This window comes from Chironomus tepperi, unplaced genomic scaffold, assembly GCF_022539635.2.
Source record: "Chironomus tepperi strain 1889 unplaced genomic scaffold, CSIRO-AGI_Ctep_v1 contig_225, whole genome shotgun sequence".
NCBI lineage: Eukaryota > Metazoa > Arthropoda > Insecta > Diptera > Chironomidae > Chironomus > Chironomus tepperi.
Window position 1 is genome coordinate 1 of NW_027226347.1, and position 18784 is coordinate 18784.

The window sequence follows — 18784 nt, forward strand, 5'->3', positions numbered from 1 at the left end:
ACGCAACGCCAGTAATCAACGTATCAAATGAATGAATTCATAGTATTTAAGCCAGTGGTGAACGACCGATATGCAGAGAAAAGGCCTTTGATCTATCTCGAATTCTTATCAAAAAACCTGAAAAAATAGATAAATTTAAAATTTCTAATATTTATTTGGGCTGCCTATCTCATTGGATTTTGAAAGAATTGCCTATTATTCAAAGCTTTGATGGACTTCGTAGGCGGAATCTAGCGTAATTGGTAGGCGATAGAGCCAGCTTTATGCTTATTCTAGGCGTCATCTGACAAAGTCCATGGATCATAAATAAGATGAATATGACAGATATGATAGACAGACAAAGATGAGTATGACATATTCAGCTAGTCAGTATTGAGTGAGATCTCATCGTATTTTTGATTTGACATGACATAATTGATCAAGAAAATTCTTAAAATCCTACCATGTGGATTTTAAAAGAGCTCGTGGTAGACCAATGAACTCCTGGAAGGAAACTGTTGATAGAGACAGTAATGCGTTTGGAATTGGCAATAGGCAGACGGAAGCCAGCGATAGAGCCATCTTAAAGCGTCATCTGAGGGAGGCCATGGATCACTGTTGATCCGTACGGCCAGCTAAGTAAGTAAGCAAGATCTAAGGAAGTTGTTAATTATCAAAAATACTTTAAAATTTCACTCAGCATGGATTTTATGGCTATTTTCTGAGGCGGTCATCTGCTGTATTTTTACCGGGACGCTACTGTTCTTTTCAGCCTTTCTGTTGTGTCCCGACAAAAGCACCCCAATAGTGCCAAACTTAGCAGTGTCCCGATTTTTTTATAAAAGAGTGAAAATCCTCTAACCAACCTAATATTTTCTGTACTGATCTAGTCACCTTTTACATCCAATTCTTTACAAAAACAAAATTCATACTCAATTTCAGTATGATTTAACAATTTCCTAAAGTTTAATAGTTGTTGTTGGTCAATAAGGTTTGAGAGTCTCTGGATTAATACAATAGAGTTATAAAGCTTCAATTTATTAGGTATTTTTATAAAAATTTACACATTTTCTTCACACAAAATCAAAAATTTTATTCTGCAGTGTTATAAAATTCATCGGTGCAATATCCATGAAGTTCCAACTCCTTAATAACCCGTTTATTAGCCTTAGCATGATCAATCCATGGTTTATATGAATAATCTTCCATTACGCCTCCATATCTCTTTGGTAAGTTACTTGGATCAATGTGTTTATGAAGTGATTTATAGTTAGTTCCATGTAGATAAAGCTTCGATCTCATAGCATCATTAAGGAATGGTTTGAAAAATGCAAACGCTACGTCAAAGAACCAACCTTGATTGACGATATGAATTGCCGTTGTACGGTAAGGAAATGAAGTCTTGAAGAGAAGAAAAAAAGACACCATAAAAAATTTATAAATTCAAGGTCAGCTATTAATACTTACAACCATCATTGCGATCATTTTTTGTGCTATTGTCGGCGACATATGAAGCGTATGATTTAATCCGAAACCTTCCATATCAAAAATACCAACACCGCCGTTGACTTGTGCACGTGGTTCCATAATTCCAACTTCGAGGCAAATTAAGGTAGCTTTAAAAAGCTCATCGACTGGAATTTTTGATGGTTTCCAATTTCCGAACTGTAAGAAGATAGAATTTTAGAATTTTGGATGGAAAGGACATTTTGGAGTGGAGTTGGTGTGTGAATGCCATGGATTTATGGACAATATGCAGATTTTAAACCAATTTATAAAGCTTCTCAACTTTCCATACTTTGCCTTGCATATTTTGCATTTTGCACTTTGCACTACAAAATACTGTCCATGCTATACCATACGTCCACCAACTCCTCGCCAAATCACCATGGTTGACCCAAACTAGTCCAGAAACTTCAAAAGCACACTTACCCTAAAGATCATCATCCTTTTCTTTGTCTGGTCAAGATACGGTGTTATTGTCATAATATCTTCTTCTCCAAGAACTGTCAAGGACAGTGGATGCACTTTGTCAATCCAATGCATGTTACTTCCTCTAAAATGTGTATACCGGCTCAACTATTTCAAGGATTTAATGACAGATTAGTGACTGTTGATTTATTAATGGCTATTGTCTTACCAATTTGTAAGCATTTTCGACCTTCCAAAATCGCGCACGAAGAAACCGTATGAGAAATTCATCGTCCATACGATGTGGATTGCAATCACCTTTTTCAAATATCAAATCTTTAAATTGTTGCATTAACTCGCAGACTCGGTCTGAATCTTCTCCAATATTTCTGGCATTTTCCATAAGATCATCGGGAAAATCGAGCTCTAATGTATGGGAAACTATCACAGACTCTGGCATTTTGATAACTTAAAAGAAACTGAAATTATAAGAGTATTATTATTAGTGGTTATATGGATTGAGTGATGGAAATAGGAAGTAATAAATAATTCCGTTCAGAACATCACATGTAGAAGAATTTACAAAGCCATTATACAAATTTACGTCATTTTTTGCATGGAAATTAGTTTGTTATTTTTCGGAGATTCCCGAAGCTGTGTGTCATCGGAATTGCCAAAAAATATGCAAATTTTGGCAAAAATATATGTGATAAATGAACGCGCCAAATTTAAAATTTGATATTTTGACATTTAATTCTTGAATTTTAGGAAGTCCAATTTGTGAGAAGTAGAAGATTAGCGTCATTCTTTTGACTAACAAATCATCATAAAATTGTTTAGCAAAACATAAAACTATTCACTCTTAATTATTTCAAATGAGACAACGACCTTGCAAAAAGTATTCAAAAGCAGCTTGTCCAAAAAAAAAATCTCAATCAAATCTAATTCACATTTAATTATCTAACAAAAATTACTCAACATTTCATTACCAAAATTTATTGTTGCACATTAAAAGAACGTTAGGAAGTTACGTAACACAAAAAAAGTCTTTAAGTCCCCTCCCTCACCTCACCGTAACACTTTGTAACTAAATCATAAAACAAATTTTAGCTCCCAACCAAAATTTTTGATCTTTCAAGGAGTATACTCACAAAATTGAGCATACTCAACTATAATGATTGAGTAAATTCATGAACACGTTTATTGAATTGAGTATACTAATTTTATGTTATGGAATGTAAACCTCCCAAAGTATGACGTAATTTCCGATCGTTCCCACAGACACCAAAAAAAAAAAAGATTTAACAATACATCTAACGGCTACGCATGAAAGATCTTAACAGAATCATGATTTGCAGATAAAATATATTTTTTGGTCAGGCAGCAAATAAAGTTGAAACTGAATATTAGAGAGACACTTAAAGTCTGTAATTTATTTTGAATCATATGGGGCACGCAGTGCTAGCTTCAATCTTCAAATGGATATCAATTGAATTCAAAGAAGTAATTAGGTATTGAAATAAATGACTGACTTTATGTCCAACCAAAAACCATTTAATTATATTCCAGAATGGGACAAATTGGTTGATCGATCAAAAAACCCGGCTCAAAACAGTTGTGACTATGACTTAGGACAAGATTCGATACGCCATCATACCAGAGTCACAATGCACTGGTGTCGGATTTTGGATCGATTAATCGATTGTACCATTCGAAATTATTCAAAATTTTACAAAATGTCTAAATGATGCCAAATAAGTGAATGACCCTTTGCTCATATATGTCAAATAACCCCGGTCCCTCGCTCCTTTAATAACCAAGCGATATAACTAACAAACATCATTCATGTACATTTGACCTCTAAAGAGTAAAGCCCATTTTTTTAAAGACCTTTGATTCACCCTTTTCAAAAATAAAAGAATGAAGAGCTTAATCGTTGAACAAACTCATTATTTATCAATGAGGAAGTCAGAAAATAATTTTAAAGGCAACGAATCCAAATCACATATCAAGTTCGATAAACTCATTATATCAATGTTTACATTTTTGCACGACAAAATTACGCAATTTTTGTGTTTACTTCTGATATCATACACACATGCTTTTGTCGCATGTACGCCGATTGGTCTCGACATTGACAGTGAAAAAAATCACAATACGTAGAGGTTGAAAAAGAAATAATGAAAAATTTAATACATCTGTACTGAATGTTTAATTTGACCTTCATTGCGTGCCTTTACTCTTGTTGAATTATTCTTCAGGCTATTGATTAATAGTTTTTTTTGAAAATAATGGATAGTGATTACGTTGATTTTTTGGAAATTGGTGGCAAATAAGACACATAACTATGATTTGAATTTTTTGGAAAAATGTTATGGTTGACATGACTAGTTATTAGGTGATCATCCAATTAATGGCACAAGATATAAAGGATTGAAGCTTTGCTGACTTAATCAAATTTCCATTTAAAATCTCAAATTTCAGAGCATGCATAAGGTAAAAGGCATAAAAATGACCGAAAATCCGACCCATCCCGACCAGCGAGACTCTGTGTCCAGGCCACACACTATGAAATCCACCCAAATTCACTCTAACATGTTACCAGATTTTCGACCACACCGTGTGCCTTCCGGACTCATTATACACCTCATTATACTTCTTTTCCACTACATGACTCACATTCGATGAAAAACATTAAAGGTTATGGATTAAAATTCACTTTTTACTTCCAAAAACTCAACAGGTGTGAAAGATCAAATGTAATTAAATCTTTAATTCAGTTCAGTGTCCGAATTACAATATGATGCAAAAAAATCAATCGAAAATTAAATTTGAAATGGTTTGTAGCCAAGGATAAATATTAGAAATAATTGCTTTTGTGAATTAAGAAGGCTTTTAAGAAGAAGTTTAGAGAGCTTTTATCCTGGCGTCATTGGTGTTTCAAAATAATTGCGTTATTTTTAGTTTCGGTGAGTTAAGTTGAATATTTGGCAATGAGTAGTAATTTTATTGGTAAATAACAGCAAAAGTTGCATTAGAATGTCTATACCCGAGCAACGTGATTCAAGAAGGCTTCGCCATGGAGCTTTAAATGCTCTGCCAAATTGAAGCCGCTTTGATGTGACATTTGGCTGCTAAAAGAGGCAACTTCCATGAAGTCATAGTAAAACAACTTCAGCGGAGTCTTAAAAGCTCCTTTATAGAGCCTTCTTCATTTATGTTGCTCGGAATCCTTCAAGGACAATACTTTTAAGCTCATAATTTTATTCAATAATAATTGGAAACACAAACGAAGATTTGCTTATTTAAAATAATTTGCAGATTTTTAAAATTTAATTTTTCGACAGACACCAAGTTAACAGCATTTTGAGTCAAAATGTTATTAATCATTGAGCTGAAGTCATTCAAATTAATGAATTGTTAAATGAAAATGTCAAGTGATCCTGAATGAAGAATTGAAAGAACAACTTATAATTGTTTTGAATCTTATATTCTGGAGATTGTGGTCGTGGTTTGTGGACAAAGTCAGATAAGTAATGATTTAAGTGATTTAAATCCCGTTTTATTGTATTTTGTAGCGTTCAAGAGTCTGTTAATTGACCATTTTAAGAATAAGGCTGCGTAATAGTGGGAATTAGCCAAGAGCCCGAGAAGCACAAGAGAAGATTGATCGGTCCAAATTCTGACAGCAGTCCGGTGTGACTATCAAACCGAATCCAGCACCAACTCAGAATTATGTTGCCTTAGGATCGGATTTAGGATCGATTAACTGATTTATGCTACTTGAGGAGTCTCCATTACCAGCTTTTACTCTAATTTTTTTAACAAATCACAGGGATGTGTTGATATAGTTTTGTAAATATCATTTGTAAATGACAACATATTAAGCAAATCTCTTCATTAATGAATACGGTAATGAACAAACATCCACAAATACAATTGTTATCACAAAAACTTCACATTCAAATACGCTTTTAACCAATTTCATCTTGCATTTTTCAATATTTCACAACAATTCAATTTGCTTACATATCTTAAGCACTGCCGAAAAAACTCCAATCAACTCTTGAACATTACAAAATCTTTTTATTTCTTTTGCGAAGTTTTTGGGGAATTTCGTAAATTACGTCTATGAAAATTTAAAATTTTAAGATTCTTCGTCCTCAAAGAATTGAAGGAAGAGCCAGAAAGCACAAGACTTGCTATAGACTTTCCAAGAATGCATAACGTCACATAAGAATTGTCCAATTTCATTTCATTTAAAACTAATGAAATTGCCGAATTTATATTTTTTCGTAATTTATCTATTTTACACTCTCATGAACAACATTTCGCAATGTCTAGTCAATTTCTTTATGCTGAATTACCTTATATCTGTTAATAACCTTTAATAGCTGTTTAATAATAACTTGATCACTTAGTAATATTCTAATGAGCTTAATTAATTCAACATTTAAAAAATCCTCGCGATATTGACAGTTAGTTTTGATCTACGACAACAATCTGTTCTAAGCAGGAACGAGAAAAAAAATACTCAGCGATGTAGATTAACTGCGTCTTGCTTATTAGGCAGTCGAAAACTAACTACAAATAATTTTAATGTGCGCAATGTTAGAGGAACAAGAAATGAAGAAAAAAATAATAATGATCATTTGAGGTCTTTATGTGGATGTTTGGCGAGAGCAGATGCTTTGGAATTAAGGTTGAGAGAATTTCGTACTTCTCACGACTTATTTTCACTTTCAATTAATGAAGACTCCCGGTGTGGCTTTTCTTATTGCTCAGTTACTTTGTTATCAGGTTGTGAAGAGAATAATTCTGAATAATTGTGAAAATGGGGTGAGTGGAAGAGATTTTTTAAGGATTTGAATTTTGAAAGAGAGATTTGAGATTTTTCTGGTGAGGTAAATAAAAGGAGAATCCAAATGAAAAGTCCTGTTATGATAATTATTAGGAAAAATTAGAAGTTAAAACTCAATTTGTGAAAGAATTTATTGAATATTAAATTGCAGTTTGAGTGTCATTTTTTTAATTTTTAAAAGATTTTTAAGAAAATTTTTAAATTCTGTTTGAAAGTTTGTAAATTTAAATTTGAAAAAGTGAAAATTTGGATTTTGCAAAGTTTAAAATCAATTTAATTTTGAATTTTTTGGGTCATTTTGTGGATTTTAAGCTAATTGTTCTTAAGACCAAAAGCAAGAGATTTGTCGAGATTTCGAACAATTCCTTTGTAATCTCGATTTTGATCCAGGTCTCGGTCGAAATCGAGACTTTGAGAAGCCTAATATTAAACTTTATTTAACAAATTTAATTTGAAAACTGATTTTAACTTTCTCATTCAAATCAAATTAATTGAATTTGCATTTTAAAAATGTTCAATAATCTTTGAAATTTTAATTTTTTTTTGCATTCAATATTTTTAAAAGTTTTAAAATTTCTTTAAAATTTCAAAATCTTCCCTTTTTAAGTTTAAAAATATTTTTAAAATTTGATTTTATATTTGAAATCTTCATTCTTAATTATTTTTTTAAAAATCATATTCACACCAAATTTTCAATTTTGGTTTCAATTTTCAATATATTTGAATTTAAAAATATTAAATCATTTGATTTATTATCTTTAAATTTAAAATAAGTTGAAATTTTTGATATAAAAATTTATAAAAGAAATTTCTTAATTTAATTATGCCAAAAAAATTCAAACAAACACCTGTCAACACAATTTGTCATCACCTTTAGTAAGTAAACTATTAAAAGATACTAAAAGACTAACCATTACTTCCTCGCAAGCCGATAAATATCCATTAAAAGCTATCACACAATAATCTTCAAGAGCTTGTACAAATACCACAAAAAAATAATTTCTTCTGCTTGTTATTATTGTTTCAGTAGAAGCGCATTGTATATTTATATTATAAGACCTTCAATTATTTGTCTTCAAATACACTTTTATGACACTCTCCGAAATTGAATGAGAACAAAAAGGTTAAACACAACACATACAACGGAATGGATAAACTCTTGCTAATAAAGAGGATAAAATAATGAATTTACTGTTATAAAATTATGGGAGCAATTTTTAAAACAGACGTTGCTAACTTCTTTGTTTGATCAGTTCATTGGCAAATTCCAAGTCAGAAACAACAACTTTTTTTTGCATTGTATAATAACTGACTTTCAGAATGAGTTATAAGGCTTTAAAGACAGCATCCAGGCTATTTTATGTGCATTGAACTTTTCACAAAATGATTTAATGATGTAATGAAAGTTAAAGGTTTTTGAACTTAACTTGGGAATAGGGAGTTGAAGATTTTGTAGTTTGTAAATTGAAACTTAGAGTTGTAAATCTGGTACTGGGGAAGAGCTATTATTTTTCAAATTAGTGATATTATCTATCCAAATTTGGGAAATTTCGATGTTTTATTCCGTAAAAGTTCTCATTGGAATTTTTGAGCAATTCTTTCAGAGTTCCTAAAAATATTAATTAAGACTAATAGATATCGAATAGGACTCGAACCCATGTCGTACAATTTTTGGTTAATTGCCTCATTCACTGAGCTATTGTGGGCTTTTCAACTATATGGCAAAATGGCATTTAAACACTGTATGGGGTCTTTTGTAAGGGTTTTCACTGTAAGGATTGCAAGGAAGTGGGTTGATTTGTTTTTAGCGTATTTTTGAAAAGACGAGGACCTTCTAATAATGATGCATCATTGATAAGAATCCCATTCGACCAAGTTCAAAGAAATTTAAATTCTTTGAAGAATTTGACCCCAAATGTGACAATCTGTCTTGACCAAAACAATAATTTCACTTGTCTATTCAATTTATCCACACAAATTCCCATAAAACGACAAATCTAAATCAAAACATCTCGCCTATATGAATAATGAATAATAATATGTAATTAAGTAATTAATACTTATCAAATATCTCCTGTCAATAAATGCTAAACACAACTCGATATTTACGTAATAATATTTTAAATAATTAAACTAGTAATGAAGCGGATCACGCTTCATGGAATATTCACACCATACGTATATCAGAAAACTGTACAGAAAAGTAAGAATTAAAAAAACAACTTGAACAAAACAATAGATTTATCAAATAAATGTGATAAATAATGATTACTTATATAGTAACTAAAATTATTTAAATGAAGTATGCGTTCAAACTATTAATGTACTATGGCTTCGCTCGAACTATTTTCCTCCACACGGCAACATTTTTTGATATAAATGCAGATTGTACTGCTTGGGAAAATTTTCACGCCTTCACTCGCTTCGCTCCGTTCAGGACGCAAAATTTGTGAGCTTCGCTCAACCAAGTCCGAACTGCGTTCGAACTATTAATGTTCGAGCTTCGCTCGAACTATTTTCCTCCACACGGCAACATTTTTTGATATAAATGCAGATTGTACTGCTTGGGAAAATTTTCACGCCTTCACTCGCTTCGCTCCGTTCAGGTCGCAAAAATTTGTGAGCTTCGCTCAACCAAGTCCGAACTGCGTTCGAACTATTAATGTTCGAGCTTCGCTCGAACTATTTTCCTCCACACGGCAACATTTTTTGATATAAATGCAGTTTGTACTGCTTGGGAAAATTTTCACGCCTTCACTCGCTTCGCTCCGTTCAGGTCGCAAAATTTGTGAGCTTCGCTCAACCAAGTCCGAACTGCGTTCGAACTATTAATGTTCGAGCTTCGCTCGAACTATTTTCCTCCACACGGCAACATTTTTTGATATAAATGCAGATTGTACTGCTTGGGAAAATTTTCACGCCTTCACTCGCTTCGCTCCGTTCAGGTCGCAAAAATTTGTGAGCTTCGCTCAACCAAGTCCGAACTGCGTTCGAACTATTAATGTTCGAGCTTCGCTCGAACTATTTTCCTCCACACGGCAACATTTTTTGATATAAATGCAGTTTGTACTGCTTGGGAAAATTTTCACGCCTTCACTCGCTTCGCTCCGTTCAGGTCGCAAAAATTTGTGAGCTTCGCTCAACCAAGTCCGAACTGCGTTCGAACTATTAATGTTCGAGCTTCGCTCGAACTATTTTCCTCCACACGGCAACATTTTTTGATATAAATGCAGATTGTACTGCTTGGGAAAATTTTCACGCCTTCACTCGCTTCGCTCCGTTCAGGTCGCAAAAATTTGTGAGCTTCGCTCAACCAAGTCCGAACTGCGTTCGAACTATTAATGTTCGAGCTTCGCTCGAACTATTTTCCTCCACACGGCAACATTTTTAGATATAAATGCAGTTTGTACTGCTTGGGAAAATTTTCACGCCTTCACTCGCTTCGCTCCGTTCAGGTCGCAAAAATTTGTGAGCTTCGCTCAACCAAGTCCGAACTGCGGCTTCGAATGAGTCCGAACTGAGCTTCGCTCGCCCGACTTGGGAAGATTATAGTGCTAATATAGATCACTATACGAGCCGGGCTGAGCTTCGCTCGCCCGACTAGGGAAGATTACAGTCCTTATATAGATCACTATTCGAGCCGGGCTGAGCTTCGCTCGCCCGACTTGGGAAGATTATAGTGCTTATAGATCACATTAGAATCTGTATGAAATTTTGCTCGCCAGACTCATACATATGTCTTCTATGCGTGAAAAAGAAGGGATCTGAATCTCAAAATTTCATATGTTTGTTGATTCCTAAGAGAGTCCATTTTATCACATGTATTTGTCCAACGTAAATGGATCGAGAATTCGTTTAAGCACTTATGCTTGTAATTCACAAAAAAAATGATTTCTTCATGAATTTAAAAGATACATTTTTATTTTAACAGTTAATTAGTTGATAACTTTCAGGTATTATATCAATATACATGATTAATTCAGTAAATGTCAATTGATATTAACAAAAAAATTTTTGTGTTTTTACCGTTAACTTTTTATTCAAATTTCTAGTGCTAAAAACCATACAAATTCGTGTAAAACCGTACAAAATTAACGGTCAGTTTTTCTATTCGTTTACGTTGGGTTTTTGTTTACGAAAAGTTAGTCATAAATTTCTATTTCAATACATTTAATATTTATATTTTGAGAAAAGTTTACGCGTTCAATAAAAAAACTTCAAAAAAAAATTTTGTTGGATTTGAACACACGACCTGAAGGAAATAGCATTTTACCACGCTACGATTGCATTCCGCCATATCGTATTAAAAATTTATATTTATAATATGGATAAAACACATATATAAATGATTAATTTTTAGTGAAAGAAAATGTTGATAAGAAACAATCCTAAATGTCTGCGGCCGAGCGAAGCGAGGCCGCGTTTTTTTCGAAATGTGTTTTGGAATAATCGGCTATAATTTTGCAAAAAATGACAGTTATTTGCATCGTGTGCCTCAGTGGAAGCATCTTATGACTCCAAAAACTAATCAGTTCTTGCCATAACCAATATCTATCAAATGCAAAAAACCCGAAGTCTTAATATTGAGTTTGAAGCGAGTTATCCAGCCGATTAACTTGCTAACTAACTTGCTAACTAACTTGCTAACTAACTTGCTAACTAACTTGCTAACTAAAGGACAGAAAGCGAATTTTTGCGATTTCTCGGCACTGGAAGCACCAATCGAGATGCGGTTTTCACTGTTAGATTGGTATTCTCAGGCACAGACTTTTGGCTAGGAACTATATGGGGTAATTCCCCTAGGGTAATCCAGCAAATCAAAAAAAGTGGTTTCAGTGGTAGACCAAAAACAATATATTCACCCAAATTGAAAATTTGGTGTGAATATGAAAGTGTTTGTTGGTGATTTTTTTGATGTTACACTGTGTAACCGGTGCTGATAAGGTATTTTTTCGGTCAATTTTTCACTGTTACACAGTGTAACATCGAAAAATTGATCAAAAAATATGAAATTGAAAATTTTCTTGTTAATATGAAAATGTTTTTTGGTGATTTTATCGATGTTACACTGTGTAACCCGTGCTGAAAAAATATTTTTCGGTCATTTTTTCACTGTTACACAATGTAACATCAAAAAAATGATCAAAAAATATGATTTTTTCGAAATGTGTTTTGGAATAATCGGCTATAATTTTGCAAAAAATGACAGTTATTTGCATCGTGTGCCTCAGTGGAAGCATCTTATGACTCCAAAAACTAATCAGTTCTTGCCATAACCAATATCTATCAAATGCAAAAAACCCGAAGTCTTAATATTGAGTTTGAAGCGAGTTATCCAGCCGATTAACTTGCTAACTAACTTGCTAACTAACTTGCTAACTAACTTGCTAACTAACTTGCTAACTAAAGGACAGAAAGCGAATTTTTGCGATTTCTCGGCACTGGAAGCACCAATCGAGATGCGGTTTTCACTGTTAGATTGGTATTCTCAGGCACAGACTTTTGGCTAGGAACTATATGGGGTAATTCCCCTAGGGTAATCCAGCAAATCAAAAAAAGTGGTTTCAGTGGTAGACCAAAAACAATATATTCACCCAAATTGAAAATTTGGTGTGAATATGAAAGTGTTTGTTGGTGATTTTTTTGATGTTACACTGTGTAACCGGTGCTGATAAGGTATTTTTTCGGTCAATTTTTCACTGTTACACAGTGTAACATCGAAAAATTGATCAAAAAATATGAAATTGAAAATTTTCTTGTTAATATGAAAATGTTTTTTGGTGATTTTATCGATGTTACACTGTGTAACCCGTGCTGAAAAAATATTTTTTCGGTCATTTTTTCACTGTTACACAATGTAACATCAAAAAAATGATCAAAAAATATGATTTTTTCGAAATGTGTTTTGGAATAATCGGCTATAATTTTGCAAAAAATGACAGTTATTTGCATCGTGTGCCTCAGTGGAAGCATCTTATGACTCCAAAAACTAATCAGTTCTTGCCATAACCAATATCTATCAAATGCAAAAAACCCGAAGTCTTAATATTGAGTTTGAAGCGAGTTATCCAGCCGATTAACTTGCTAACTAACTTGCTAACTAACTTGCTAACTAACTTGCTAACTAACTTGCTAACTAAAGGACAGAAAGCGAATTTTTGCGATTTCTCGGCACTGGAAGCACCAATCGAGATGCGGTTTTCACTGTTAGATTGGTATTCTCAGGCACAGACTTTTGGCTAGGAACTATATGGGGTAATTCCCCTAGGGTAATCCAGCAAATCAAAAAAAGTGGTTTCAGTGGTAGACCAAAAACAATATATTCACCCAAATTGAAAATTTGGTGTGAATATGAAACCTTTTTAAAAAGAATCATTGAGAATAAAAGTCGAGTTGATTCAATGTATCGACTCCCTATACAAAATAATTTATGACGTGCATGAAAGAAAATAAAATCACAAAGAGCAATCTAGAAAAGAACACGAAAAGAATTATTTATAATAAAATTGCAGATATTATAAGTTCAACCAATTGAAATATCGTGTGCTATACGAGGAGTTATTTAATATCATGCCGGAAAGAATTTTCATTTGAAGGTTGACAAGTTTAGAATTTATTCTAACTTAAATACTTCTATTGCGCCTATACATTCATTATTCTTTGTTTTTGAAAAATAATGTTTAAATTATACGGTTTTGAGCAGCGACTTTATTTCCGAGCAGACACTGGGATGACGTCATATGTCGGGAATTGGGAAATTTAGCGCTTAAGAAAGGCGTGACCAAAAATTTCAAGTCATTTTACGTGCATTTTTGATCAACACAAAACTCGATCGTGCGTAAAATGAAGACGACATTGTTGGATATCCACGAAGATTAAGACATGAAAATGAATTATTGTGGATATTTTGAGTTCTGGTCTTCTGTAAATTTGAGATAAATTGACGCTGCAAACTAAATTTTTGATCCCAAAAATGGATTCTTCATCCGTTGAGTATGCTCTCCGATCATGATCCCGATCCCGATATCGAGAAAGCATACCGCTAAGAACCCTGAATGTCGAGACGTATCAGCGCATTAGAACTAAATTGTAGTCCTCAGTGTCCAACTTTTGAAATATATTACATACATTGTCAACAGCACGAACTCTACAGCTATTGAATAATCGACCTCTGGTAGGATTCGAACCTACAACTTCACACCAATTATGCTTGAGAATGAATTCATTATTTTGCCTTGCCAATCATCCACTAAAGATTAATTCTCTCTCTAACAAGAATGCCTACATATAACTAACTACCCAAAGAGTTCCATCACACTTTCATGTTAACAATCTCGATCCTATCTTTATAAATACTACTTAAAATAGCCATACAATAGCTCATATCATCCAGTAGCTCTTTGAGTAATAAACAAAAGCTTTTAAATAATTTATTAATTTCAAAAGAAATATCGACATTTATTCTATACAATTGCTGTATACTTTGTAGTTATTTATAGACTATTAAGCTACATTAAAGTCCATATATACGTACATAAAAATATAAACAAATCCTCTTCTTGATCTTCGAATTGCGCGATTTAAATACTGCTTATCAGCAATTTAATTATATGGTCATGAACTGTTCTGTTTTCAAACAACGAATGAGTGTATTTGGGAGAGATTGTTTCATTTTTCTCAATATTGATGATGGAATAGTAATCCAGAAAATAATAGAATTAAATAATGCAAATTTGCATATTAGAGATGAGAATTCCTTTAGAATGTTATTTGAATGATTCAGAATAATTAAATTAGAGAATTGAAGTTTTAATGATATTTATAACTAGAACTTGATGTCGACACGGATTTGGTATGGAGTCAAGTCGACTCAAATCAAATTCTCAATACAAAATTTGAGTCAACTTTGAGCTCGCCATATCATGAGGATATATTCCGCACAGCACATGATATAGAAATGACCGAAATTTAATCCCCAGGCCGACTTGACTCTGGACTAAGGCTGAATTTCATTGAATTTGTAGTTTCAAGCTGGCCATAATCCGAATTTTCGACCGTTTTTAAGCCATGTGACGTCCAAGCATGTCATATGGCATAAATAGCATGCAGACAGGGTGATTCAAGTTTTGAGTCAAATTAGAACAGGCATCTGAGACAGGCAAAAACCTTACAAATTCTTGATAATTTGTATGGTTTTTCTTACAAAATTGTCAAAAATGTTTTCGGATTTTGTCTGTCATAGGAACTTGTTTAACAATTCAGAGTCAGATTTGTCAAAATCCAGCCTAACACTATAGTCACGCCGGTCAGGGAATACTATTTCCCGACTATTTTACATCATGTTCCTTACAAGTTTATCACAAGCAGCATCCGTCAATAAAGAAAATACTGCGTATTAAGTAAGAAAACCAGATTCTTAATTAATGCAATAATTAAAGTAATTTCATACTTAATTCTAGAACCCACTAAACACTTAGCATATTTACATCACGGTAACTTCCTAAAAAGCACACGCTTCTAAGATAGCTAATCACAAGCTCCAATTTCCAATCAAAATTATTATTTTTAATAATTAATCAACATGTGTGCAAAATTTCATGCACGAAATGCTCAATTGTACCTCAAATATTTTTTCCAGTCATTAAAATCTACAAATTGTGTCATTAAAGCAAATCTTCCAACTCAATATATGATTGTGCACGAACAAAAATAAATATTTATAGAGCATCAGCCACTGTAAAAGCACATAAACTTTTTTTTTATTGTTTAACAATATTTATCACATGCACTAGCTTCCCGTGATTCATTCCACATGCGAATCTAATGAGGAATTAAAAGAAATAGAACAAAAATAACAAAAAATCTTCTTACGTATATCGAGTGTTGTTGGCAGTAAATCTAAACACCGACTGACTGTACGATCATGTCGTTAGAACATTTTTAATGAGCTTGAAAAGCAAAAGCATTTCCTCTACAGCGATAAAGAAGAAAATAAAGTCTGAGATTATTTAAAATAGCTCATGGATTTGCTAAGCTTGACTGCAAAAATGTAGATTATATCAGTGTATGTTATTAAATTTGTTGTTCTGATATGAAGCATCATGCAAAACGTGATGAAACAGCATATCAAGATAGGCGATAATTTCACTGTAAATTCTTTTTTGTTTTGATTTAAAAAATGAACCGTTGAAATTTAAAAATGAGCTTTTGATGTGAAAAAAAGCTTTTAGAGAGCTTTTGGAAATTTGAAATAATAAAAACCGTTAATTTTTGGTGAAGTTTACTTAAGTCTTTATTTTACATTAATATATACTCAAAATTAGCAAAATGTGCAACGATTTTGATCCTGTCCAACCAAATATTTCTTGCTGATTCCGCAATCTTTCAAAATATCCGTAATTTCTGAATTCGTCTCATATGGTGGATATTGAAGTCTTGTAAAGGCATAAGCATAGGCTAGATATATTAAATATAAAAAATTTAATCGTTTCACGATTCACACAAGAAGAATAGGAAGTATATCTTACAGCCAGATCCATCTAATGAATAAAATCCACATTCATTGCACGTAATCAAGATCCAATAATCTACATATTAAGAAGAAAAGTCTGTTTAAAATTCATCATGATAATTAAGATTAGAATTAATGTTACCGTCGCTTAAAGCAATTGTATTGTAAGCGAATGGAAGAAAGACTACAAAATTTTAAGAATTAGATTAGGTTAATTTGGTAGAAGTTTGTGGGTTGATGATCTAGTTTTTGAATTTTTAGAATTTTGAACAAAATTGAGATTTTTGAATAAATTTGGGTTTCAAAAACTTTTTGAATAAATTTGATAATTTTATGCTTTTTGAACAAATTTGAACTTTTTGAAGAATTTTGAACTTTTTGATCGAATCTGAACTTTTTGAACAAATTGGGTCGTTTTGGAGAATCTTGAACTTTTTGAAAAAATCTGAGCTTTTTGAACAAATCTGAACTTTTTGAAGAATTTTGAACTTTTTGATCGAATCTGAGCTTTTCGAACAAATTGTGGCTTTTTGGAAAATTTTGAACTTTTTGAATGAATCTGAGCTTTTTGAAGAAATATGAGCTTTTTGAACTAATTTGAGTTTTTTGAAGATTTTTGAACTTTTTGAATGAATCGGAGCTTTTTGAACTTTTTGAACAATTTTACACTTTTTGACTGAATCTAAGCTTTTTGAACAATTTTGAACTTTTTAAACGAATTTGAACTTTTTGAAGAATTTTAAAATTCTTGAATATTTTTGAGCTTATTAAACAATTTTGACATATCCACTAATTTTCCTAATCATCAAAAAATTTCATCAACATCCCCAACCAAAACACATTTCAGACATACGATCTGTGTAGTAAATATTTGTAGCACCATCCTTAGTATACTCAATCGCTCCAAATGTCTCCCTTGGCTCATTTGTGCTGCATTAAATAAATAAATTTAAGTCCATTTGAAATGAAAAATAAATTCATATAATTTGTAAAATTTATCAAGAGACATACTCAACTTACTTGTTATTAAATTCATGTTTCACAAAATAAAGATGATCTTCTTCCAATTCTGTGACATTGATGAAAGTGCATTTCATCTCTTCTTCAAAAAAGCGTGGAATACTCGCGTGTAAATACCAAATTCCAGCGAGCTTTAAAAGGATGGTACAAAAATAAAAATAATATTTGACTTTATTGTTATTTACTCAATGGAAGAAGTTGAAGCAATGTTTGATTGTGAGATGAAGGTTGGAAAGTACAATGGGATTTATTGAGAGAGTCGTGATTTGATATTTCTAGAATTTTATTCCTTAAAGACTTCGTCGACTTTTTGTGATTTAAAGGCTTTAAATTGTTGTTTCGGTTTGGTTTGGGTTTGGAATTTTGTATTAAATTCTGCGGGTCCATTTGCTTATTACGTAATGCTTTTAGAGTAAGGAAGAAGAAAGGAAGGAATGGATGATATTCAGATATTTAACTAGAGGAGCTTGGGGGAAAGGAGAGACACTATGTGTTTCAAAAAGTAAATATTTTAAGTCACATGATAAATGAACGGTCCCTAATCTCACAAGCGCAAAAGGTGGTTATAAATGATATATATCATTTAGTAGGATAACAAAAAGTTTTGCTGTTGAAGAACAAGTCAGACGTTAGTGTCCTGAAAATGAGATAAACCATTTTCATTGGCATAACCAGGGGGAGTCCAAGTCAAGTTTAAGCAGTATGAATCCCTCTTGGAGATTGAGACTTGAGGCTTCTACGAAAAATTCAAGCAAAATCCCTGATTCTCCTCACTTTCTCATATTTTGGCGCACAGACGTAACTTTAAAGACAGTCTGCGATAGGGCTAGATTCAGATGCCAACTAAGCGAAACCATGGATCACAGTTGATCTGTACCAAGGTATAGAAACTCAAAATTTCATCCAAAACAATCGAACAAAAGAAATGTCATACGAATGAAACGTAGTGTCAATGTCTGGATTCGTTCGACCAGCGAAGTAATTTAGCAAGTACGACGTCACTTAACAATAAACCCCTTAATATCCCTCCGACAATTTTAAAACGGAAATAAGTTATAAATAACAAGAAAACAAACAAACAACAAACAAAAACCCATCACAGTAGTGACAGGATAGAAAACAAAAACGAAGACATCAAGTAAGAATCTTCCGAACGTGCAATAAAATATTGACACAATTTTCTGTCCCCCCAATGGAATTACATCGATGGAAAATTAATGTCTCTGACACTGTACACGTGACACAAACATTTAATTCATCTTACCTTATCATTTGACATTCGAACATTTGTAGCACTACAAGATTCTGGACATTCATCTTGTACAAGTGGCTGTTGGGCTACGGAAATGCCGAAAATTAGAAATCCGATTGCTAAAAATACACAAAGCGAATTCATAATTTCTACTTTTTTTTGACACTAGATTTGTGATTGAATATTTAAAACGTGTATGCTGAATTTCCAAACAACTGACTAAGTTTATTGTGACTGCATCAAAATTTAT

At 32.6% G+C, this 18784-nt stretch overlaps 2 protein-coding genes across 4 annotated transcripts; both read right to left on the reverse strand.

The window, feature by feature from the left end:
- Positions 1-987: 987 nt before the first annotated feature.
- On the reverse strand, positions 988-15681 carry LOC139091144 (alpha-tocopherol transfer protein-like). Of its 3 annotated transcripts, none has more exons than XM_070641084.1 (5): positions 15623-15681; positions 2120-2369; positions 1912-2058; positions 1447-1644; positions 988-1380 (listed from the first exon to the last, which is right to left on the reverse strand). In XM_070641084.1, the coding sequence occupies exons 2-5, from the start codon at positions 2348-2350 to the stop codon at positions 1072-1074; spliced, it is 885 nt and encodes a 294-aa protein (XP_070497185.1). In that variant the 5' UTR covers positions 2351-2369; positions 15623-15681; the 3' UTR covers positions 988-1071. The 3 variants fall into 3 exon arrangements, with proteins under 3 accessions (XP_070497185.1, XP_070497187.1, XP_070497186.1); XM_070641086.1 differs by lacking the exon at positions 15623-15681 and adding an exon at positions 7600-7618; XM_070641085.1 differs by lacking the exon at positions 15623-15681 and adding an exon at positions 6258-6432.
- A 389-nt stretch (positions 15682-16070) lies between these two features.
- On the reverse strand, positions 16071-18678 carry LOC139091143 (uncharacterized). The gene is made up of 6 exons (XM_070641083.1): positions 18547-18678; positions 17283-17413; positions 17116-17192; positions 16405-16446; positions 16279-16338; positions 16071-16207 (listed from the first exon to the last, which is right to left on the reverse strand). The coding sequence occupies exons 1-6, from the start codon at positions 18676-18678 to the stop codon at positions 16071-16073; spliced, it is 579 nt and encodes a 192-aa protein (XP_070497184.1).
- Positions 18679-18784: the final 106 nt, after the last annotated feature.